Source organism: Perkinsus marinus, assembly GCF_000006405.1.
Source record: "Perkinsus marinus ATCC 50983 genomic scaffold scf_1104296970094, whole genome shotgun sequence".
Lineage (NCBI taxonomy): Eukaryota > Perkinsozoa > Perkinsida > Perkinsidae > Perkinsus > Perkinsus marinus.
In genome coordinates, this window is record NW_003202570.1 from 28,426 (window position 1) to 51,440 (window position 23,015).

The 23,015-nt window shown below is 47.8% G+C and overlaps 7 protein-coding genes across 7 annotated transcripts in view; 4 read left to right on the top strand and 3 right to left on the bottom strand.

Annotated features, from left to right (window-relative positions):
- Positions 1–248: 248 nt before the first annotated feature.
- Pmar_PMAR018353 (alpha-soluble NSF attachment protein, putative) lies at positions 249–1,643 on the bottom strand (the record flags this gene model as incomplete). The annotated part of the gene is made up of 10 exons (XM_002767706.1): positions 249–387; positions 438–489; positions 535–648; positions 693–810; positions 856–956; positions 1,004–1,094; positions 1,141–1,211; positions 1,257–1,372; positions 1,417–1,539; positions 1,587–1,643. 10 exons carry the CDS (start codon positions 1,641–1,643, stop codon positions 328–330), a joined length of 903 nt encoding a protein of 300 aa, XP_002767752.1. The 3' UTR covers positions 249–327.
- Positions 1,644–2,644: 1,001 nt separating this feature from the next.
- On the top strand, positions 2,645–5,171 carry Pmar_PMAR018354 (hypothetical protein). Its single transcript, XM_002767707.1, has 14 exons — positions 2,645–2,889; positions 2,934–3,059; positions 3,108–3,259; positions 3,308–3,361; positions 3,407–3,551; positions 3,599–3,666; positions 3,721–3,873; positions 3,918–4,070; positions 4,119–4,223; positions 4,273–4,362; positions 4,407–4,491; positions 4,531–4,665; positions 4,715–4,825; positions 4,871–5,171. Exons 1-14 carry the CDS (start codon positions 2,667–2,669, stop codon positions 5,002–5,004), a joined length of 1,734 nt encoding a protein of 577 aa, XP_002767753.1. The 5' UTR covers positions 2,645–2,666; the 3' UTR covers positions 5,005–5,171.
- Positions 5,172–8,816: 3,645 nt separating this feature from the next.
- Positions 8,817–9,050, bottom strand: Pmar_PMAR018355 (conserved hypothetical protein; the record flags this gene model as incomplete). The annotated part of the gene is made up of 1 exon (XM_002767708.1): positions 8,817–9,050. One exon carries the CDS (start codon positions 9,048–9,050, stop codon positions 8,817–8,819), a length of 234 nt encoding a protein of 77 aa, XP_002767754.1.
- Positions 9,051–10,605: 1,555 nt separating this feature from the next.
- Pmar_PMAR018356 (conserved hypothetical protein) lies at positions 10,606–10,994 on the bottom strand. Its single transcript, XM_002767709.1, has one exon. It carries the CDS (start codon positions 10,970–10,972, stop codon positions 10,739–10,741), a length of 234 nt encoding a protein of 77 aa, XP_002767755.1. The 5' UTR covers positions 10,973–10,994; the 3' UTR covers positions 10,606–10,738.
- A 1,947-nt stretch (positions 10,995–12,941) lies between these two features.
- On the top strand, positions 12,942–14,684 carry Pmar_PMAR018357 (hypothetical protein; the record flags this gene model as incomplete). Its single annotated transcript, XM_002767710.1, has 3 exons — positions 12,942–13,122; positions 13,170–13,297; positions 13,347–14,684. 3 exons carry the CDS (start codon positions 12,942–12,944, stop codon positions 14,682–14,684), a joined length of 1,647 nt encoding a protein of 548 aa, XP_002767756.1.
- A 1,730-nt stretch (positions 14,685–16,414) lies between these two features.
- Pmar_PMAR018358 (hypothetical protein) lies at positions 16,415–19,995 on the top strand (the record flags this gene model as incomplete). Its single annotated transcript, XM_002767711.1, has 12 exons — positions 16,415–16,471; positions 16,623–16,712; positions 17,258–17,358; positions 17,743–17,886; positions 18,014–18,134; positions 18,187–18,264; positions 18,520–18,621; positions 18,827–18,916; positions 18,964–19,031; positions 19,194–19,290; positions 19,579–19,687; positions 19,865–19,995. 12 exons carry the CDS (start codon positions 16,415–16,417, stop codon positions 19,993–19,995), a joined length of 1,188 nt encoding a protein of 395 aa, XP_002767757.1.
- An 88-nt stretch (positions 19,996–20,083) lies between these two features.
- Pmar_PMAR018359 (conserved hypothetical protein) overlaps positions 20,084–23,015 on the top strand; it is a gene marked incomplete at both ends in the record, with an annotated part of 4,145 nt that continues 1,213 nt past the window's right edge. The window contains 12 exons of the mRNA XM_002767712.1: positions 20,084–20,257; positions 20,788–20,904; positions 21,104–21,160; positions 21,203–21,267; positions 21,378–21,524; positions 21,573–21,709; positions 21,850–21,946; positions 22,063–22,125; positions 22,239–22,289; positions 22,335–22,409; positions 22,708–22,827; positions 22,869–22,989. Coding sequence (XP_002767758.1) covers positions 20,084–20,257; positions 20,788–20,904; positions 21,104–21,160; positions 21,203–21,267; positions 21,378–21,524; positions 21,573–21,709; positions 21,850–21,946; positions 22,063–22,125; positions 22,239–22,289; positions 22,335–22,409; positions 22,708–22,827; positions 22,869–22,989 — 1,224 coding nt within the window. The remainder of the gene's footprint in view (positions 20,258–20,787; positions 20,905–21,103; positions 21,161–21,202; positions 21,268–21,377; positions 21,525–21,572; positions 21,710–21,849; positions 21,947–22,062; positions 22,126–22,238; positions 22,290–22,334; positions 22,410–22,707; positions 22,828–22,868; positions 22,990–23,015) is intronic.

Below are 23,015 nucleotides of genomic sequence, written 5' to 3' on the forward strand. Positions count from 1 at the left end.
CAACAGGTCAATAGTTCCCATCAGCAGAAGCGCTGGGTATAGGGAATGCAGACAGACGAGAAGAACCCCGAATTTAGCATGGACAATAAGCGACGTGGAAATATTGACTGGACAACCGTGTGAACATGTATAACGCAGATCCCTATAATGTAGTGAGGAAACCGTCCGGATCAGCTGAGAAAATCGAACATATATTCCAATATTCTTTACTGAAACACAACAGCTAGGCCAGTGGTGGAAGCATACAAGAATAAGGTGTCGCTAAAGGGAATCCCCCCATCGTGCAGAGTTGCCAGAGTGTATTCAGCAGCAGCAGCAGACCCCTCCTCAGGTTAGGTCCACATCGTTTGCCTGATTCTCTGCGCTGGGTGCCATGATCTCCTTCACCTATTGCAAAAGTCCCTCCTATAGGAGGCCAACTAAATAGATACTACTACCTTGCATAGCATCTCAGTCTTCCACGCATCCAGTCTGGTCACGGAGTCGTATCTGCATATGAATAATCCATACCATCCCTCCCGCAAATCGTCTTACTTGTGTAGTGCATCCACGAATGCATCAACATCGTTATTCGAAAATGCCTGAGTCATATCCTGCAGCAGCTCCCCTTCGCGTGAAGTAGCCAGGCGAGGGTCCTCCGACATATACCTACACCCGAACAGTCCTCAACTACTTTCGCCCAATACTACCACCTCTCAACTGCTATACTAGCAGTAACCGGATCACCAGCACACATCCACATGATGCCAGCCTTCAGGAAATGCTCCCGAGCACCGAATTGTAGCATAGAATTATGCAACGCTTTTTCCCCTGTCAGCATGAATAAGCCCAAAATCAATGACCCCGACTGCATACCTTCCTTCTCGAATATCTTAGCAGCATCTTCGTATTTACCGACTTCGGCTGAAAGTTCAGCGACCTTCAGCATACACTGGGAATGAGGGGCCTTGCTGTATCTAGGGGTACGACTACCAAGTGAATTTATACACGGAAGTTTTATCACTCGTCCATTTCGAACATATCAGCCGCCTTCTTGTAGTAGGTCAATGCCTCCTCTGCTTTGACATCGATATCCTCCTCAGAAATCTCCGCAACTGCACGCATGCACAACTGCCAACCCCAGGCCCTACTCTGTATTACTTGTTCGTAGGATCTTCCCGCCTGCCTGGAATCGACCAGCCGAGCTGTATATCTTTACCGCATGCTCATACCTTGCGTATCACCACTGCCATCAGTCTAGTCTTCATCACCACTACCATGTGATAGCATCGTGGATTCTCTCAGCCCGTCTAAAGGCATTTCCTGCCTCCTCGTAGTAGTGAGCCTCATCAGATGCCGAGCCATACTTGCCCATCATCTCCCCTGCCCGGACCTACTCCAACTATGGCCAGCTACAGGAAGAGTAGAAGAACCCACCAGCGTTTCCCCAGCCCGATTCCAGTCCTTCAAGAGCTTGAACTGATTCGCAGCGTTCTTGTACAAATCAGCGGCCTCGTCGTAGCTTGGTCCTCCTCCGAGAAAGGAGAAAATGCCTTTCGACTGCGATACGAGACGATATGCAACGAATATCGGAGGCTCCCTTTTACGCCTTGGGCCTTCTGCTCGGCCTCTTTAATCATATCCTCAGCCTGATGAAAACTCATGATGTAAAAAGTACACTTTCCAGCAGATTTCCACCACCCCGAAACTGGCAAGAACGGAACAAAACGGTTGAAAGGGAAAATTATAATACGTGTTTGACACTAAAACTGTGAGACTGTACTACACACCGACCGCCAGTCCAGAGCCTCTAGGAGGATTTCAGAAATAAATATTACGCCTCGAAAGCAGTTGGCGCAGACCAAGACTTGTGCATCACAGAAAAAGCTTGCTTATCGAGGTCTACGGACACGATAGAAACATCTGGACGAGTGATAGCATTCCAAACTGTTGGTATGAGGATCAGCTGATTACTCACATGTGCATGCCTAAGCTTAGGAGCTGGCAGAGCAACTTGGTGGCCGTTTGACTAAGAGCTCCTGCACCTTGTGCGTGTCATCATCAGCAGGGAAATAGTTAAACGTAGCATCGCCATGGATGTTATCGCTGCTAAGCTGGTCTCCTGAAGAGCCCACTGCTGATGGTTACTGTCGGGCTCCTTTTCGGATCGATAGGATTATCATTACTTTCTCGCTCATGGACACGAATTTTCCCGCATTTGTAATCAGCGTTAAAACGCTCGTTTTTTTACCGCACTTCGATTCATAGTTTTTATCCGAGCTTGGATAACAATTTTTCCGAGAACCCAGATTCGGAAATCAGGGCACTCCATTTGGCTCCGAAACTCGGAAGAGGAGGCTCGTAACTCGACTTCTCTCGAGATGTGCCAAGAAGTGGACCCGGAATAACTGCACGCAAGTACAAGATCCGAGCTGGTATGATTCGATGATCTACGAGGGAGGGGATATGCTATCGGCAACCGACCAAACTAAGGTCAAACCTTGGATAGCGTGTGATTTCTTGGAAAGGCTGAGACCAACGACGCTTGTGCGAGTGACGTGAACATCGTTCGCAGGATGGAAACTGTGCACGCGGGTACAAATCCCACGCAGGTCATTTTTCGTAGTGCGCCGCGTATGGTATTCAACAGCAGACTATCGAGTACAGAGTTTTCCAACTTTGTTCGAATGATGATGCTCAGGCCGTCAGGAGATATCACCGACCATAGCATATCCTTGAATATTGAGGGTGCATCTCTGGTCGGCGACCGAGTAACTCGGAAAAGCCAAGTTAATTTTCCAGCCGTCACATTGCGAGCTCAGTTCAGTTCTGGAGAGAGCGTCGAAGACTCTGGAAGCTGTGATGTTTTCACCTCGACAGAATCTTCTTACAGTGTTGGTAGCAAGCGTGGTAAGTCTAGATAGAAAATGACTTGCTATAGTGGGGTCTTTTAGGCTCCCGCCATTCCCTCGATGCCATAGTGCTATGTAACGACATGGAGAAGTCCGCGCTAACACTGAGCACGGTCAGGGATATACTCCAGGGCTGGTTGGGGCGTGACAACGGTCATCGTCACTATGGTAAGGGCTTATTGAAGGTATCATATTCCACCCTACCGTTCCCCTCAGAAGTTCGAGTCATCCACTTGTGCACGATGGCCGTGGTCGTCAGTGACTCGGCCCAGTACGGCTTTGCCGACTGCGTCACGTCATGTAGCTGTTCGAATAATTTTACTAACCTCATATCGTCGTGGGAGATGCCTTTGGAGGTCCGGGTCCAGGTAAGCGCGTTAAGCATCCCCTTTTCGTGCCCAATGCGATTCTCTCAGTCTGTCGTCCCGACCGCTTCAGCCCTCGACGAAGTTCTGCACTTATCAACGAGGGTGCGTCACGTCGTTGAATTTGTACCCTTCCATGTTGACTCAAAGGTCCTGGTTACTCCCTATGCTGTTCATCACCGCTCGAGCACATCCAGACGATATTGCCATTCTAAAGTTCTTAAGTCTGTTCTACGTCAAGTGCTCACATTGGCTGACGATTTGGAACCTCCGAAAGAACAGTTTGCTATTCTCGGTATATCTGGACTGTTACTAACGATAGAAAAACTCTCCCCTCTTTAGAATCTTCGAACGGTGTTTCTGAGGAGGAACTGACGAGTCCTTTGCCCGAAGCAGAACATTACAGAGCAGTGAGAGTCCCCGGTTCGATCCCTGGGTTGGGCATTTCTTGCTCGAAATGTCAGGTTTTGCTCCTAGCAAGCGAGAAGTGGGAGCCTGTTGTCGACTGGGGCATCCGTCTCGTGAAGCCGGGTGAGAACATCAAAGTTGTTCATTTCATTCGAGGCCCCGAAGTCGCTAACCAATCCGCTGAGATGCAGCTTATGGCGCGCCGGCGTGTAGGTCTTTGGTCCCATCAACCCCCCCCAGTGTTGGTCTGCAGGCACGATTAATAGATCCTTCCATTCTTTTCGACATCCATGTTGTTCGTGTTGATCCGGGAGACTTCCTTACTAGAGTTGTGGAACTCTCAAAGAAGACTGAGTTTCTCGTTGTTGGCGATTCAGGAAGAGTTCAAACGCGCCATAGGGATATTGTGAGAGCTCTCTCTTCTCGCCCGCAACGAACGCTTGAATTTGATCAGATTCTCAAAGCGCAATGTGACGTCATTCTGGCACGAAGCGTCATCCCGCCGACTACGAGATCTATCACCAACATGGTGGTAGGCGTTGGAGCTAGAGACTCCGAAGTGAGTGCATTACTGTGGTGGCTTTCGTGAGTCATCGACCGCTGCTTAGGGTGCTATGAATGCGCTCGGATTGGCGTATCGTGTAGCAGAGATTTCCGAGGATGATGATGAAGCTGCTGTCCATGTCGCAGGGATCTTCGTAAGGTCGTATATCGACGGTCTCGTTGAGCATGTTCGATGTAGGTTCCCGTAGTGATGCACGCTGATAATATGCTGAAAGGCCAATGGCAACTTGACCGCCGAGCTGTGCTTGTTAATGGAACCTCCAGTAAATCTTCATCGACTGGCCTCTCTAAGTGACCTTCAGGTGTTGCTGTTCTACATCGTGTGGAACAGTTCGTCGCCCGTCAACAGACTGATACGGTCTCTTTCCATCTTGAGATGGAAGGCTACAGTGACAGTCTTCAAGTGGCTCATCGACTACTCCTACGTACTGCATCTGGTAGCTTGCTCGTCGTTGTCCGCCTCCTCCCTTACCTCTGTCGCTTCAGTCGAATCTGAAGAGGCCGAAGCACCACCGTTGTTATTCGTGGGTGCCGGGAGTTCATCCACTGCTGGTCAGCTGGGCAGCGTCATAGAGTACTTGACAGGGCCCAAGAGAGGTACCGCGAAGTTGAATATTATCAGTGTGACGTTGCCCCTTTTAGGGGAGCGTGCCATTCACTCCACCACAGTCGCTATTGCTAAACTCAGGCGCTGCGGCATTCCCTATCATAAACAGCAAGTTGAAGCTTTTGTCACGAAAGTGACTTGGAACACGTCGACCGAAACTTTTGTATGATATATCAGTTCAAGTTTTCTCGCATTTCTTTAGTGAACGCTGTCATCAGCCCGGATATATTTCCAAGTTTTTCGCAGATTGTACAGACCATACCCCAGAAGATGTAATTTCTCGCTTTCTCTGTTACACTGATCGTTGCTGAAGGACCTTCAATTTTTCTACTATAATCTCGGGTTTCTTTTGTTCGGCATAAAACATTGTGGTCACCTTGAAGAGCATTTGCGGAAGTGCACTACCCGCGAACAACACTTGAGTGTAACTCTTAATGATCAAGAGGCAGAACTATCATATCGACAACAGTTTTATGTAAGGATATCATAGTTGACGAGACTTGACTCGTTAGGGCATGGAAGTGGGACCAACGACGTCGCATGGAGATAGTGAGTTCAATCCTGCATTATCGATGCCAGTGGAGCGCTATCCCACAACGGCCAGGTCAGAAATCTTGAGAGGCCTGCGTTCCTCAACAACGCAACATGGGGAGGTGACCATGAACGTTTCGGGACGCAGTGCAGAAGGTCACTGACATCATCGACCTCTACAGCTTCTCTCAAGCTCTCCCACTGGATCATCTGATCAGCCTGATACTTCGGGCATTTCACACACCACTTATAGGCAGCTCTACCTTCGCCGCGACAGTTCTTCCCCAGGGAATTTGTAGCACTGTGCTGATGAAGTGACTCGCTACTACCATCGAATTTGCTTCAACGGTTTGTTGAGCTACCGACTGAACACAACAAGTTATCACCATTCAACAAAACAATCTCGCATTTGAAGTGTGATATTATACGGAGCAGCTTGAAATTGCGAGGCTCTATCTCTGCCCTAGTTTAGTGATCTAGTTTTGGGCCAAATTTCCACCCAACATAGAAACTTCCTTCATCTCTACCGTCCATTGTTGGCAGAGAAAGTACCCGTGGAGAGGCTGAGGCAAGGTCAAGGTTCAACAGCATAGAAGACAACATAAGTATCGAACACAGAGGGAGCTACGCCGAGTGCCACAGTCTAGACGATTCCTTACATGCGCACGACTGGTGGGACTGTTGAAGTTCTCTCTTTGATTATCGCTTGGCATGATTCTGACAACTTCTGAGACAATACCATCTCTCTCTGAACGAACGTCTAATCCAGTTCTGAGCTGACCTTGAGGTTTCCAGCCTCGATGGGAGTGAGCTCCACTAGAGCTCCTTCGATGTAAGCAACGATACACAAGTCTGGAGGAGAACTGACAGCCAACTGGAGGCCTGACGATATAGGCCAGAGCCGGTAGCGACAGGAGCGTACCAACGACACGACTGCTGACTGTCGAGGAGACCAACAACGATTTGTTCTTCACTCCCTGAGGCAGGTTCTTATGGGAACCGAGTCGTCTGCATAGGTATACCTTATATGACAAGACTATGACTGACCAGTACAGGCACTCACTCTTCCAGGAAGCTCCACAAGGACTTCGATGCGGGAACCCCTGTTGAAAGATATAACTAGGCTGGTCAAGTCTCCAGTGATTATATCAATAACTAGCAGTAATAGTGTAGTTAAGATCATGATGATCTCGAAGGTGTTGAGGGGGGAGGCAGCATCCTAGCAAGATTATGGGAGAACTAGTGAACAAAAGCTTTGCATACCCACGCATGCATCAGCTCGATGATACATAGTACTAGGATGATCCACCGCAAGGGAGCTGATGAGGCTCGTTGGAGACGGTAACTATGGGACTTGCAGTAGGGCGTACTTAGTATGTTGCTGGCTTGAACTCACTAATAACAATTGTTGCCTTTTACACTTGATAGTAAGCCCAAGAAGAAACAGAGAATGGGCCCCCATTGAAACGCCGCCGCAGAGCTGAAAGCCAAGAGTTGCTAGAGTGGGGATGGCTGCTATTTGAATGACATTGTTAAGTAAGTCGCTGAAGCCGAGACGAGGCGGGCGGTGAATAGCAATGGTGCCTGTTGAAGTGATGCAACAGAGTTACCGTTTCCACGAGTCTTCTTGCTACCATCACCATCGCCGCACTATGACTACCGCGGACGTATCGAACAGGTGTATCGACGAGCTGAGGGGATGCGCACTACCGGAAGTGGGGTGAAGCAAAGCTTGTACCGCGGCCTTCAGACTTTGTAGGAAGATCTCATGTTGTTTGGGAGGCATCAGCTGCCCTTTTTTCTGACTCACTTGAGCGGACCACTCGGTATGCTTCCGTTCCATGAGACTCGTGAAATACCAAGACCCTTGAAACGGTAGCGACAGTGAAGCTTCCGCACTGTTGCCAGCCATACTCATTGGAAGGATAGTCGCTTTGAAGTAGAAAGGATCAGATGCTATCTCTGACATGCTCAGCGTGTTGATCCCGATGGGCGAAGTTACACCTGCCTCGAGCGGTGACAGGTGGCCTGATGATTCGGGGGAGTACCCTTAGCAGCGAGTCGGGGTATTCCAAGATTCCGCGCAGTAGCGGCTTTCAAGTCAATGAGAGTGAAATCAGTCCAAGGATGGTCACAGGCGAGTGTTATCTTCCCTGTGATGGGATGCCGCTTGAACTTATACAAAAAGTAGTCCTTAGGTAGGTACACATATCTGACTGGTGTAAACGCGCACGCTAGCTCTTGCACGCCTCACGTAAGAGGTAGCTCTGATGGAAGTGTGCCTCGAACCTTTTCAATGATTTCCCGCTCAGGAGCTACTCTAGCTGCCTGAGGATAGACTATGAATGACAAGAGTGGGTGGCAGTGACCTCAGGGTCGATAGAACTGCGTCGGCCTGGTTGTGATGTGAGACCGTAGCGTTGCTCGTAATCTCGTCTGGTGCTCACTCGGCCCTACAGTGTGTACACTTTCCCGCTCGACATCCAAATAAAGTGCTGACTTTTTCGGCGAAAGTTTCATACCAAGGACGGCGTTTTGCTGCATCGCGTACATGAGCAGAACTACAGTCAGCTGACGGTGGCGGGACTAGTTGCTTTCTATGGGGAGCCAGTCGCAATGACATGCGGCAATCATAAAAGGCACTTGAAGAGCTGTCAGTTCACCAGCTGTGATGTTAGTAGTCGAGACACTCGTATGAATTCAACCTTCCCAGTTGAAGACTACTCACGAGCAGAAGAGACACAAAACAACAGATACGCTTACTTGTTGAATCTTACAAAGACACAATAGAAACTATGACGATATAGGTGAAAATAGAGTGAACACATTCGACTTCATTCTAGAGTGAGCCAGTCAGTATCTTCAGCCAGATACTGTTCCATTCAAAGTTTTTAAACTGACAGGGCACCAATGACATGAACCATATGAACATTTTAACAGCGTTGATGAGTCATCAATGATGACACCAACTTGGTGTCGACAGACACCAGTCGAGTTTTTAATGGACTGATTCAACGCGCCCCATCAAATCTCATCGTATACTTCAAAATACCTTGCCCTCACTAGACAATAGGCTCATGCATATGCATGACGTTTCGCTGATCAAAGTGTATGAACTGAGTTCATTTTCGATAGCGCTCTGAACTCATCTATCCTCTGTCGATTGATTTCTTCCCTAGCATAATAGAATCAATGTCTCAGTCGGTGCACCTTTCACCTAAAGCACCAACATCGGAAGTCAGACAGTTGATCACGTAAAATCTATGACCCTTACGGAACTTCGACTCTTGTATTGAACAAAACTCCAATCTTTTAAATCAATGACTAGAATAATACCAATGCATCGACTACAATGGATTCTCACACCCAGGATGGAAGGATACGATGACAAACTCTCATCATCATCATCATCATCATCATCATCATCGTTGAAATAAGAAGAGGAAGACTTTACTTGTTGGAGCCGCTGCCACGGATATAACCGCCACTGCCTTTGGAGGCGCCACTATTGGCACTTGCACTCCATCCTGGCACAACACCATTGTTCATATTGCGCTGAGCTGCCGACTGAGCACGAGCAGCAAAGGAGCCACTCTCGACCGAGCCTGAGTTGCCATAAGCCGTAGACATGATACGACGAGCAGCAGCACCGTCCATCGGGCGGGAAGATTTAGGGTTGGTCATATTGACAACTCACGGAAGACCTGAGGAAAATGCGAAAGACGGAAGCGCTAGGTATAACTAAACAACGCATGAGGTAGAGAAATGTTGCAACAACCAACAATAACTTGAGAGCAGCAACCTCAAGGAAGAACTATTCTATAAGACAGCAATAGTAATTACCAAAATGCACATGATGAATGCAGGCCTCACCAACGGTACCCTACCTAGTTGACCAACTGTTAGAATTATACCACTATGAAAATCATAGTATGAGCAGTATTCATAGTATGACTACCGGGATGATCCCACTGATACAATGAGACCATGACATTGGAATGCATACAAAAGATGGAAGAGAAAAATGAATCGGCTGCCACGCGCCCAACTGTCTATCTGTCGCACACGACCAAGATAGTTCCCATATGAGCAGCGATTCTCCACAACTTAATGGCTCTAGCGTAGGACTAGAATGCGCCACCTCGCTGTGTCCCGTGGGCCTTGCACAATCACACAGGTTGTATTATGTCCTTATCACACAACCACATTTGGCGCAATGTCTACTATGTATGCGCAAAGCATGACCATAACCAGCGAGGGTGGGGCATGAAATTCTTCCAAGGGTCCGTAAGCAGACCCAAACTATGGGCAACGGATTACTCAGGAGGGAGAGGGACGACGAGAGAAGGAAGTCCGCAGTTCACGTCCCGCCCTGGCAGGTGGGTGGCTTAAAACTACTCCCATAAGGTCGTTAGAGACTTCAGCGCGTAGGCTCATCCTCCGGCCGCCGCGTAACATAGCAGGGTGACCTCTAAAGATGCACATGCGTGCAGGTCAGCTACGGACCTCGGAGATTCGCCTCGTTACACAGCTATATCGGCCAATAAGCAGCGAGGGTAAACTAATTTCTTATTATTTTCGGGATAGAGAAAAACATGTGAGTGACATGCGACTTTCACCGGAGGTAAAACACGAGGATCCTAGAGATTGGAGACAGTAATGACTGTGATATTGTAGACTGAATTATTGTAGACTGAATCTAACAGTGTATCTTTGGCCAATACTCTTGGCATTGACTGCACTCCCTGAACACATTTCTATGTAATACTCGATGTATTTTGCTAACTGGATATTGGATAGATGAAGAGTTCATCTACAACAACCATATATATAGATGGGGAAGGCTTGGATTAGATCATTCTTTTTTCGAGCTTCACGTCCCCAACGAGAATAATGACACTGGTCCCTCAACTTGGAAAGCTTTTCTGAAGGGAATGCTCCTCTACGAAGGGACGGTGAAGAATCCTCCCTTCAAGTGACGCCTCGAGGAGCAGGTCCTTAATTACACGGCCGCTGATCCTCACAACAAAACAGAGAGAAGCAGCGCACCATAACACTCGTGAGACATGCAACAAAGTTTGATCTGAGACTTGTAACTAAATCGAAGGAAGTAGTGTCCCCGACAATATCAATGTCTCAATTGATGCCCTTACAGAACAACCATACAACTACATCGTGTTAAACATTCGTGACCCTTACGAACCCTCGACTTGTGTGCAACACAAAACCCGAATCTTTAAAATCAATGACTAGAATAATATCAATGCATCGACTACAATGGATTCTCACAGCCAGAATGTAAAGATACGACGACAAACTCTCATCATCATCATCATCATCGTCATCATCTTTGAAATAAGAAGAGGAAGACTTTACTTGTTGGAGCCGCTGCCACGGATATAACCGCCACTGCCTTTGGAGGCGCCACTATTAGCACTCGCACTCCATCCTGGCACAACACCATTGTTCATATTGCGCTGAGCTGCCGACTGAGCACGAGCAGCAAAGGAGCCACTCTCGACCGAGCCTGAGTTGCCATAAGCCGTAGACATGATACGACGAGCAGCGGCACCATCCATCGGGCGAGAAGATTTAGGGTTGGTCATATTGACAACTCACGGAAGACCTAAGGAAAATACAAATAAAAGCAACCACAAGCATAACTAAACACATCGGGTATAGAAACTTTGGAACAACCAACAACAACATTTGAACAAGCAGGACTCGACAACGGAGGCCTGTCTAGTACAACAACTGTTAGAATCTTTAACTCGATGCAAGTGATGTCGCCATTCCTACAAGTAGGATTATAAATACCAAGATAACCGTCCCACACAAGATGCACACGGGCATTGGGAGGGCATATGAAGCAACGAGGAGCTGAGCTTGACCAACCTCACGACCTCGTAATCTAATCTTAGAGTCTTGAGAAGGAACAAAAAAATGAAACGGCTGGCACGTACCCAACTGTCTACTGTCTATCTGTCGCACGCAACTGACATCCTCCACAACTGAGCCGCGGTTCTCGAAAAGTAAGTGACACTAGCGTAGGGCTAGCATGCGGTATCATGGGTGGTCTTGCACAATCACACAGGACCCGTGTCACAGGTTGTATTATGTACGTATCACACAACCACACTGGATGCAATGTCTACTACGCATGCGCAAGTGGCGCGGCGCAAAACATGATCGTGTGAGTGAACATGTGGAATCCATATTGTGGATACCAAATGTTGAAGACAGCAACAACAGCGTTGTTGTAGGCTGCACAGATAGTCGTAGAAGCGAGTGTAGTGCCTCGGGGCTTGAGTGTGGTCTTTGCCTGTAACAACGTCGGGACGGCTGAAGTCAGTAAGGCCGTCGGGAATGAATATTGGTTTATACGTGTGGCTCCTATGAGCGATGAAGCGAAAACACATAGGCTGATCGATTATACTAGTGGATGTCTGGGATTGGTCGAAGAAGCAGCCTTCAGCTGAACGAGGGTTAAGTTGACATATCGCAACTTACGATGTCCTGGAAACGTGGTATGGGTATTTGTTGCTTCGAAGTAGCATACTATGATTGCTCTCATAGGCATGCCCATAAGGCACCGTCCCGGTGGGACTTCACTACGTGCTTCCTCCAGTGATTACTGGTTGTGGGAAACTAGCGATTGTCGCTACGAAGTGCCAAGCGTGATGAAAGCATGCAAATCTGAGGATGACTAACATTCCATCACGTGTCGGCGTGTCGTGCGTGCTCAAAAGTAGCGGGAGAAAATGAGCGCTAAATGCGACATGGGTCTGCTGGGATCAGCCTATCTCGAACCAACATGCCTCGACGAAGCAGCTTCGTTGTTATGACTACTGCGCTCCCAAGGCAGGATCATAGAGCGAGGTGTGTAGAGCGCATTGAAACTGCCTGGAGCTTTCTTGTACTCCTCATCGAAGTCCGAATGGGAATCCCATTATGGGACCCCCTCTTCCTACGCCGTCTGACAAGGCATGAAACAGATAGTACTAGCGTTGTCCGCCGGACCTCGCTCACCGGCACAACTGGACTGCGACACGTATACTGTTCTTTGTTGGGCCCTTGTGATGCCGCATGCTGTATTTATGGTTGAGCGATGGTAGCATTTCTGATTTCAATTTTGTCTGCAATGTGATTTTGCACACATAAATACTATGCAGTGGGTTTATATATTAATCAATAAGATGCACCATGTTTCATCTCAGGAATGGATGGTAGTTGAATAGTTGAGGTCGCGGGTTCGATTCCTGGTATCTGCATTTCCGTACTAGACGAAACCGACGTCACCGCACTTACTAGACTGTGGATGCCACACGCAATCATAAAACGAATTCGTGATTACTTTGAGATAATCGCTCGCATGTTTCGTCGTTTACAATCCCCCGACGGCACACTTCACGATAACTGACGGTGCCACTTCCCAATTTAAAGAGATAATAGTCGTATCTAGAGAAAGTCGACAGAGTGCGTGAAGAATCTTTACAGGTTCATCCGCGTATCCTTGCGCGTGCGTGCAGACTGCGTCCGTAGTTGTCGCACTATTCATTGTTTTCCAATCTGCCCATGGAACAACTTGATTGCCATAAAGTCTCGGCTGACGGAGCGAGCGTTGCGGCTGAGAGGCCATGCGTGGCCTACCATGACGCTTTTAAGCTCAACCCTCCACCTGGATTCAGTGAGGGAGAGCCGCCTTGTATTGAGGCTCATCGTCCGACCACTCCACCGAGCCCGGATGGAATCTTTGGTGATGCTCTTGAAGATGCGAGTAAAGTGATGGTCGTTACCTTTCAGGTGGAATCTCTCTCGACGACCACACGGGTGTCTTTTCGGCATACCTGAGTAACTCTACTATGACGGAGTCTGATGGAGGTGACTTCAGCGATCCGATCGGCTATGGCAAATTCGATGATCCTTGTATGGTAGGAATTGTTCAGTATAATAGTTGATGGAGATCTTCATTCTCATCAGGCAATAGCATCACCTATGGATTCTTCGACGTTCCTAACTATGCCTATGCCCCTCAACCTCATCGAGGCCCTGGTCGACATCGGTGTTGAGGAAGCTGGCGCGCCGCTACCTAGCCGGTCCAGTCTTGAGCTCCTTTCGAACGCTGCCTCTACTGCTGCCAGAACCGCCGCTGGTGACACGGTTGCTACAGTCAGCCAGGAACGTGCTACTCGTGCGCTTACCCGTATGCTTGAGCGGTTTGCTGTTATCTGGGAAGACTACTGTAAGGAGTTGGTCGCTGGTGTTGACAGTCTACATCATCAGACGTCAACTATTGCTGCCACTTCAACTAAGGACGCTCCCTCATACCTCTACACCCGTGGGCACCATATCGATTATGATCTCACCTCAGCTACCTTGGGACCTCTCACTGCTACTACTGTTGAGCCACCTACACCAGAAGGGTCTCCACAAGTAGCATCCATGGAGCCTGGCCTTAGGAGGGCTAAGAGCTTCTCGACTACCACCTCGTCGTCGGCTAACAGTATATCAATGCCTTCTACTACGGTTCATGCTGCTACTCCTTTCAACACATTGCCACAGCATTTGGTCGACCCTAGAGAATGGTGTACTGTTATTCTAAGAAACATTCCCAACAAGTATGATGAAGTTATGCTTATCGAGCAGTTTAACGCCTCGGGTTTCTTTACCGACTCCCACATTCGCTACGTATACACGCCCAAGGATGCGACCAACAATTGCAATCTGGGATATGCCTTTGTTGATTTGGTCGACCATGATGTGGCCGTCAAGTTCACTTCAGTCTATGAGGGCTTCCGTCTGCCCAGTTCGAAGTCTCGTAAGGTTTGCAGTGCCAACTGGGCGAAGATGCAATCAGTGCCGATGGCGGCTACTCGGAGTGGTGGTGTCCATACTACCATCAGAAAGGATAGCCGAGTTCTCTCTGGCGGCAGGAAAGGGTCTACGACTATGGCTACTCCTCGGAGGTTTGTCACTAGAAAAAACGACAACAACTCGCGTATGTGTAGTCCGCCTGGGATGAGCTCTGTCAATGAGATCACCGTCACTGGTCTTCCCTCTCGCCATAGCCGTGGGCAGATGGTCGAGCTGTTGTCAACACGATTTGGCTCGGTGGTCTCCTGTGTGGTGGACGATAAGAATGAGTGCAAGGTCACGTTCGAGAGCTCTATTGTGGCCCTCTCTGTGAAGGAGGCTATTCTCTCAGGCACTGTGGAAGTTGACGGTCACGTCTTGAGGCTTGGTGGTAACAGCTTTGACGACGACGGTGCGGGTCTGCAGTTCAATGTTGGTCCGCTAGATGACTATCTCACTCAGTGATGAATTCAGAATCATCAGCTCATGGCGATTGCTTGTGTGGTTTTGATATCAAATTATAATGTCGTTCATTCACAGTATCGGACTCCTTGTGGTACTAGGGATGTTGTCCTCTGTGAAGTTCATCATATTGCTGCTAGTTAGATTCATCGTACTTTCGACTGTATTAAGTTGCCTTTGATGTAGTACTACTATCTTCATCATTCTACATATCATTTTGCTAATCTCAATCAACAATCATACTCATCGAAATCTTATTCCCCGTAAATTGGTGGTCATTGTCGTCTCGGTCCTGCCGTCGATGACCACCATCATTAATTTGCTTAGTATCGTCGTGTTCCTCCTCTGTACTAGCCTGGTGCTACTATTATTATAGTGATACTAGCATTAGAATCGTTGGGGATCTCAAATATCCTCAGACGGCCTATTTCTGAACTGCTATATCGGTTGTCGGTGAATTTTCTCGTAGTGCTTTTAATATTCACATATATTTTTCTTCTTTAGGAGTAGATAATGTTTCACAATCTCCATCATCAACAATCGTTATCAGGTCCTTGGTGCTCTGCCGATGCTGCAACGTTGAGTTCAGTCCTTCAATCGTCGCCAGTTTTCCTCATGTGTTCATTCGTATGACTTTCTACTCGTAATGGTTAGGCTTTCGAAGGTTCATTCAATGCAGCAGTTCTTCATTATAACGGCATGATTGGTGTATCGCTGTAGGGCAGAGCTCCTAATGCTATACGTCGCGTGAGGATTATCCTCTCGCCTTGAGTGCGGCGCGCATCAACAGGAAGGTTGATGTGAGTTTTCTCTTCGTGGTCAGGCTCGTTAGCCTTTGTATTGCACAGTTCCCGCCCATTGTCTAGTACAGCTAAAAGGTTCACAGGTCTATGGTTTATGTTAATGTATGCTCATGTTCTGCTGGATTCTCGAGAGGGAGGCTAGTGGTATGGCCCCTAGTTCTGACTGGCTCGGTCAACCGGCAGGGCTTCCTTGCAGCTTCATCTCGTTGGCGCCCCCCAGGACCTCTGAGGGTGGTTCAGCTCAGCTCTGCATGTAACTCGTTTGGATACTCACGACAAAGTGGACGACATCCTCTCGATGCACGATTGGTCAGATGCGATCGACGCATCGTGAGATATGTGGTGTCCCCGAAAATTGATTATAGGGAAAACGAGCTCGATTGGCTAGTGCGTTTGAAGAGCAGACGTCATTTCTCGAGGTTAATAAGAACCGATCTGAAGCTATATTGTGTTTCGACATAGTTGAACGTGAAGTGTAAACATTACTATGTAATGTGAAAGAAGTAACCCTTCGTGAGGAGATTAGTGTAAGGAAACCCGAAGAAGCTGAGAAGTTTTGAGCCGCGGCCAAAGGCGTGCGGAAGGCGGATGTGATAGTTTTTAAGGTACTCGATATTATGTCCATCTCAGAGACCCTCTAGACGTTATGGCTGTGTGCTCCTCGAGTTAGCGATGGTGTGCTATGTTCTCCCCTGGAGATCGTGCCTCAATATCAAGGGTCGTTTATATCGAACGCTCGTCGCGATGATGATGAGATGATGATGCTCGATTGATTGCATGACTTGGCTTGAGCCGTGTATTTATTTTAGCTGTACTGTTTGTTTGTTAATTAAAATTGTGGTGAATGAACACCTTACAAGGGAAATGTGATTCCTTTACTCGCGGAGAGAGGGCGGAGTTTAGAAGAGCGTTTTAGTTGTGATTCTTTGAATGGCAAGTGAAGGTGACCAATCGGAATTAATGGGTGTCGTTGAACCCGAGATGCTGGTGAGTAGGAGTCCTGTGGTGAGTAATTGCGTACTGAGGATTAGTCTTGAGCGCCTGGTCATCGTGGAGTGGCTATAGAAACGCGAGACCATATGATTGAGCATTGGCAGTTGGCGTCTTTCACAGTGTGGTGATCTGATATTGTGTTCAGGCAATCGACGGTGATGAACTTGATGGGAGCTTCCCGGTCAGCCTGCAGCCACGTTACGTCTTTGGTGTCCGATCTGATGTCAAAAACGGGGTGGGTGGCATCGATTGTCATACCATCTTTTTCGCCACTTTTCCTCTACAGCTAGAAATTGCGCCTTTAATTGTAGATGAGAGTCTTCCGTCTGAGAGGTTGATGGATTACTCGACCGGTTGGGATTTTCTCATAGCAGTTTCGGTGACGCTTTAGTCGGCGAATACATCTGGAATCGGTTCCATGATGGACGCGTGAAATTTCATTATATTTCTAATATATTTTTCACGTTTATTGCTTCATATGTGCGTCGAAAAACTGATGATCATTGGGTATGGTTTCTCCTGCGGCTCGCAGCGTTAGAATTTGTGTTTGCTTTCCGCAGCTGAGCTCAGGAGTTCTATACGAACTGGCTTGAAAGTGACTTGAAACCAATGAGAATTTTTTCATGTTGTCACAGACACATGTAGTTGATCATGTGCACATTTTCCCACAAAGCCTGCAGGTTCACTTCACCGACGAGAAGCATGTCGTCTATGTTGCTGGGAATAACATTGTGAGGTCCATGTCTGTCAATTGCCGTTAGAACTGTCATCCTTCCTCAGGTCCATCTTGAGATAGAGCACCATACGCAAACGTTCCTGCCTACTATCAGCGAAGAAGGAGGGCTGGGGATCTGCTGTACTGCATTGTCGAGTGACAGACGGTGAGCTCCTTTGGTTGAGAGTATCAATTTATGGTATTGCTAGTTTGAAGAATTTACGGTATCAATTTCATACCGTAAATTCTTCAACTCATAATTGGAATTCATTTAGCATTTCCTTGGTTTGCGGAGTGAGCATTTGAAAGTTATTAATTTATTAAAAATACGCCATTACGTCATATGTCATGAATATGAATATCACTGGAGTTTCACCCGTGATATGAAAAAACTAGTGAGAAAATATATTTCATGACTACTGCATATTGCGTTTTTCACAGAGTATTACGCCACTTTCACGTAAAGCGGGTGGAGCTCCAGTGTGTCAAACACGATTAATCCCAACATTATATATCATATTGATAAGGATAATAGATATAGCATTTTAAGGTACCTAGCTGTTGGAGGGCGTCACCACGAGCGAGCTATCATCACTGTGTTCGATCTTGCAAGTTCGAAGAAAGTCAAGACTTTGCAAACCGACGCTGGACTTGAGGACATCGATTGCATGGCGTTCTCTGATGGGGAGGAAAAGTACGTATTATAGATTCACGTACTTTGCCAGACTCCTGGAGTAACCCCGCTGTCGTGGCATTTTCATGGCTTTTGTGGAGTTTGGACGGTTGACCCCCTTGTGAGGTTAGTTGTGTCGTACTTGTAGATATATTGTGGCGTTGTCAACGGTTGCTGCACAAGTAGGCCCACAGCATGCCACACACACAGCATATCAGGAGGCGCCTGCTGACGGGCCCACCAGATCAGGCTGTAAACTGTCTTGCTGGGTGGGGTGGGGTCTCGCGTGTGATTACTTTCTGAGACGCATGTTGTTGGCAGAATTTGGATGCGGAAGAAGAAGGGGTATCATCGAGCGTCGATCTTTTGAGAGGATATCCATCGACAATCAATGCTAAGGTGTTAGAGAAAGAAGTCGGAGCTATGAAAACTCGCTCGAACACTACGGAGTTGTCTCTTGTGTGTGGAATCGGATGATGACGACCAAGAGGATTGATTATTCTTCACGCTATATATTCACCTCATTGGATTTCCATTCAGTGTATCTGCTCACTCGGAAGATAGTTTTGTGGCACGTGATAATTAGTGAGCTTTCCGACACTACTTTTTTCGAAGGCTTGTGAAGGCTCACGTTATATGTATGTTCCCCCTCAGGCGGATCATGTATCATTCTTCAACTCCACTAGAATAGGTGTCACCGGAATCAACTTGGTGGCGGTTTACGAAAGGTCTGATGCTGGAGAGCTGATGGCAGCAGTAAGTTGGGATTAACGGAGTTGGTGATGCATTTGATGATTTCTCTTATGAATGTTGTTTGTATGCAAACTCAACTGCATGTAGGAGATTTCTGCAACGGTCTTCCCAACAGACGTGTATTCCTAATTACTTCCTTAAATAGAGTATTTCTACTCTTATACGCGTTTGATTTCTGTGCTGCGAATCTGTTGAGCAGCTTCTGCAGGCAACAGTCGAGGAGCGCCTCCAGGGTCTACCAGCATCACACCGTAATGCCTCTGGTGAGTTCATCATCACCAACCATTTATGGACTCAGGTGAGGGGACTAGTCAATGATTCGTCTACATGTGATGAACTCATCAGGCTGGCGACATACTCTGCGCTACGGCATTTGGCAACCTTGTTCTGTTTGACCAGCATGGGGTTTTCAAGTAGGGTTTATCGTCGCTGAGAACTCCTTTTGCTCTGGAGAGTGCCAAGTTTCGTTTTCCTCATTATTTTTGCCGTACGGTTCGCTTCGTCCCGAGCTGGCGTGATGGGGTTGAGCTTAGTTTTCATCATCGCTTAGGTGTTCATGGAGTGCTTCCTATCAGGTATTCACTATCGATGGATGCCCCGACTATAAAAGGGGCGTATCGTACGATGATTCCCTGGTCCAGAGGAGGCTTCCTTGCTGTTGGTGAGGACAGTGTAGTGAGGATGCTGAGGAGGAACTCGGATGACATAGATGAGGTTAAAAATTTCATGCAGAAGTCTATGAGCCGCGGTGTTTCAGCCGTATCGTTTGTCCAGAGTATTCACGATTGACCCACCGGGAAAGTTTTTCCGCAGAAATGAAGGTGCGACGAAGAATGCGGCTTCGAACAGTCATATGCATTCGTCAGGTAGTGGACTCTCATCATCGTACGGAGCTGGAAGGAACAGCAAAGTGAAAAGGGATGAATTATCATTTCGTACAGGATGGTGATGCTCCGTTAGGTCAGCCTGATCAAACCTGTGTCGGTGTCTCTGGCACCATCGGAGAATTACCTGGCAGTGATCACTGAGTGCGGACAGTTGCTCTGCGTCCCGCTTCGATCAGTCAGACGTGAGTGCGCTATCAGTAGTGTGGGAATAGAAATTGGTGATGATGGTAGAAATTGTGGAGATTTTCTGGGAAACTTTTATCGGTTTTTTGGCAATGTTTTGCATTATATCGTGTGTAAATTTTCGTGATGTAGTGAGGAAACTCCTGAGATCGAGTGAGAAAAGCAAACTGCTGTAGGGGTAAGGCATGCACTATCTCGAAAGGAAGGTGGTCGGCAAGATGAGAAGTACAACCCGGTTGAACAAATGGCGAACTGGATGCTGTGTAGGGACTATCTCATGTTTATCGCTATCGAGTCCATCGTGTAGGCTCCTTCCACAGTGGGCTAATACTGGGAATGGGCATTTGCGCTCGAAAGCCGATAGTCGCCACTTGTGGAGTTGACAATACGGTGAGATGAAGGATGCTGCTTGGGGTGTTGATCGAACAGCTCAGGTGCGCTTTTGGAACTTTCGAGATCGTCGTTGCGAGCTGGAGCAGTACTTTATGGAAGATGCGTTTTCAATCGCTCTGCACCCAAGTGGGTTACAAGCACTGATTGGCTTCATCGACAGACTTCGGCTGATGGATGTGAGTTATGAGGAAGCGGAGAGGTTCAGTGATCATCAATAGCGAGTTGAAGCTCTAGTGAATGAAAAAATATGCACGCAGTCAACGTTAAGTATTAATGGGGACTGTGAGGAAGCGTCTATTGCATACTACTACTGGTGTGTAGAGATGTGCAGTAGTATCACTGCTGCATATCTTGACAGTCTACACGCAGTGAAGCTACTAGTTGAGCAGACAAAACATATATTCTGAGGTCTAAGTAGACGTAGTTAGATGTCTCATGCAGTGTTGGGAAATACGCACATGGTCGACCAGATGTGTTGGTGCCAATATGAGACTTTTGAGGAAATTTCGGGAAATTCTTGTTGGTTCTTGTACGGTTCTACCCGAAATCGCATAGAAATTTCCATACAAGTGAGGAAATTTTAGAGCGCAGTTGAAGAAAGCCATCATATTTCCTAACACTGCATGCGACAGTCGAGAGATCCTAATTGGCTCTCTTTATTGATAACGTCGAGGTTTGTTATGAGATTGGACTGTCGGCTGATTAGGTCCTGAGGGATGAACTGAAGACTTACAGGGACTTTCCGCATATCAAGAGCTGTAGAGAGTGCCGTTTTAGCAACGGTGGCCATATGTTCGCTGCAGCTTGTGGAAACAGCATTGAGGTTATTAGGGAGCTCATCGACGTTGCCTGTACTTGAGCTCATGTGTAGCACTATTCGTTGGCTGTGGACGAAATTTTAGAGAGAATTAGCCTTTGTATTGCTCATAGGTGGCAGCGCAAGGGGTATATGTAATTTTTTATTTTTTTGTTCACTCATTTCTTCTTTCGGAGAGGCGTTTGCGGATGGTCGTCTCTGCCAGGTCTATAAGACTTACACGTGCGAGCTTCTCTATCACCTGAAGGGACATAACAACAAAGTAAGCAGCTCCCACTGTGATGGCAAGTAGACTTTCCTCTAGGTCAGGACGATCAGCTGGAATTGGGACGATTCGAGATTGGTCAGTGGTGGACTGGATGGCGCTGTGTAAGTGCTTCTGTTCCCACCACGAATCGCTTGTGAGTTAGTTCTCTCTGAATATAGTAGAGCAAGTGATGTCGCTTGCAATGGTGGAGTAGTGAGGGGTCTGTGTGAAGATACGAGTACAACATAGTGGCTGGAGGACAGAGGATATCGGACTGGGTGAATAAGACTCTCTTGGTATCTTCAACTGCGGTCTGGACGGAAATGTCAACAGAAACTGAGAAGGGACCGCTTATGTTCGGCTTGCCGGTCACTCGCGTGTAGTCTGGTCGACGGTTTCGCAGTGGACTGGTTATAGTCTCTCCTAGGTACGTTGTTGGTAACACCAAGAGCATTCGGGAGGTTTACTGCTCACAACTGCAGAACACTATTGGAGAGGAGTCGCCCTGTGAAGAGAATGGATGTGCGGACTCGGTCAACTTGGGTCAAATCTGTGTGGGAGCGAGTGAGGCTCTGCTCTTATGGGCTGCGTGGATGATACGCGATTGACAGGCACGAGGATGATGTTTGTGAGCACTTCATCTCCGAATTCTAGTGAAGACGGTATGAGACTCTCTATGGCGCTGCGGAAAGATTCCAACTCAGGTCGGGGAGGTGCTATCCGCTGCTATAGGCTTCCATCCTCGGAGGATGACCCTGCTGGAGATGACCCGGCATCATCGGACTCGAACGCTAATGCCAAGTACTCTGGCTTGCTCTGGCTGTGATCATCTCGACTCGCGGTTTCACAATGCAGTATATATTTGCTGAGAATTCGCGTCGTCATTCATCAGACTCGTTTTATGGATCCTTATTCAGTTTCTTGGAGTATCCATGCCACTTTGGAGAGGTGACGAGGATGGCGATATCCGATGATGAGAGGTAAGGCTTGTGTGGGGCCACTATCGGTTGGTAGGTACATGGTCACTCTCCGTCTGACAGGCTGATCACTTCTCCTCGCTGGCTCTGCTGTCGTGGCAATGCCGTTGTCTCAGGTTGTTGTTCACGTGTGGAGAGGACGGTTGCGTGTATGTGTTTGATATATGGTTGGTTCGTCATGGTTAATCTCAATAGTGTAGATTTATATTCAGGGATAAGAGCAGGCTGCCGGTCGCCGACGGACTGGATGGGATGTCTGAAGCGGCATATGAGGAGCGAAACATGCCGTGAGCTCCATTGGCCTTCTTGCGTTTGTTCATCCGGAGCGCGTTGGTTCCCTCGTGCGCTTGATCGGGACCAGACCGTCACGCCAGGGTCTCTGCGTTTCATTTGAATAGATAGAATGCGTCTATTAGGAAGCTTCTCCTTGGAAGCGCGATGAGAAATTGTGTTTCTTGCCTCCCTGGGAATCCGAATTAGTTTCCTCGAGGGAATATGGGAGGATTCTGTATTATGCTCCAAAGCGATTGCTAGTGAAAGCTTTCCAATTGCCGTAGGCTCGTACTTGACTTGTCCGTTGTGAAGGTACTCAGATGAGGTGCTGGTGACCAAAGCTGGTTTGGAAGAGCAGCGTCACCTCCGTAAGGACCTCAAACGCCAAGTCGATGAGCTGACAACGCAGTCAGACTATCAGCTACGTCAGAGGTGAGGAGGCTGGCTTACGGCTCACGAACAGGTTATCATAGGGAGGTGTACCATGCTGAGAGGATCGCCGAGATGGAAGCGAAGTTTCAAGAGGCCCTGAAACTGAAGAAAGAGAAGTACGGCGGTGGTGTCGAAAACAATAGGCGTCTCATTTCCTCCTTGGTTGGTCGGTCGCTGCAGACTATCGG

Excerpts from the sequence above, each read along its gene's own strand:
- Pmar_PMAR018354 (XM_002767707.1), top strand. The coding sequence starts at position 2,667 with ATGATGATGCTCAGGCCGTCAGGAGATATCACCGACCATAGCATATCC. Across the intron at positions 4,071-4,118 it reads AAACGCGCCATAGGGATATT|ATTCTCAAAGCGCAATGTGA; the intron begins GTGAGAGCTCTC and ends GAATTTGATCAG. Across the intron at positions 4,224-4,272 it reads TTGGAGCTAGAGACTCCGAA|GGTGCTATGAATGCGCTCGG; the intron begins GTGAGTGCATTA and ends ACCGCTGCTTAG.
- Pmar_PMAR018356 (XM_002767709.1), bottom strand. The coding sequence starts at position 10,972 with ATGACCAACCCTAAATCTTCTCGCCCGATGGATGGTGCCGCTGCTCGT.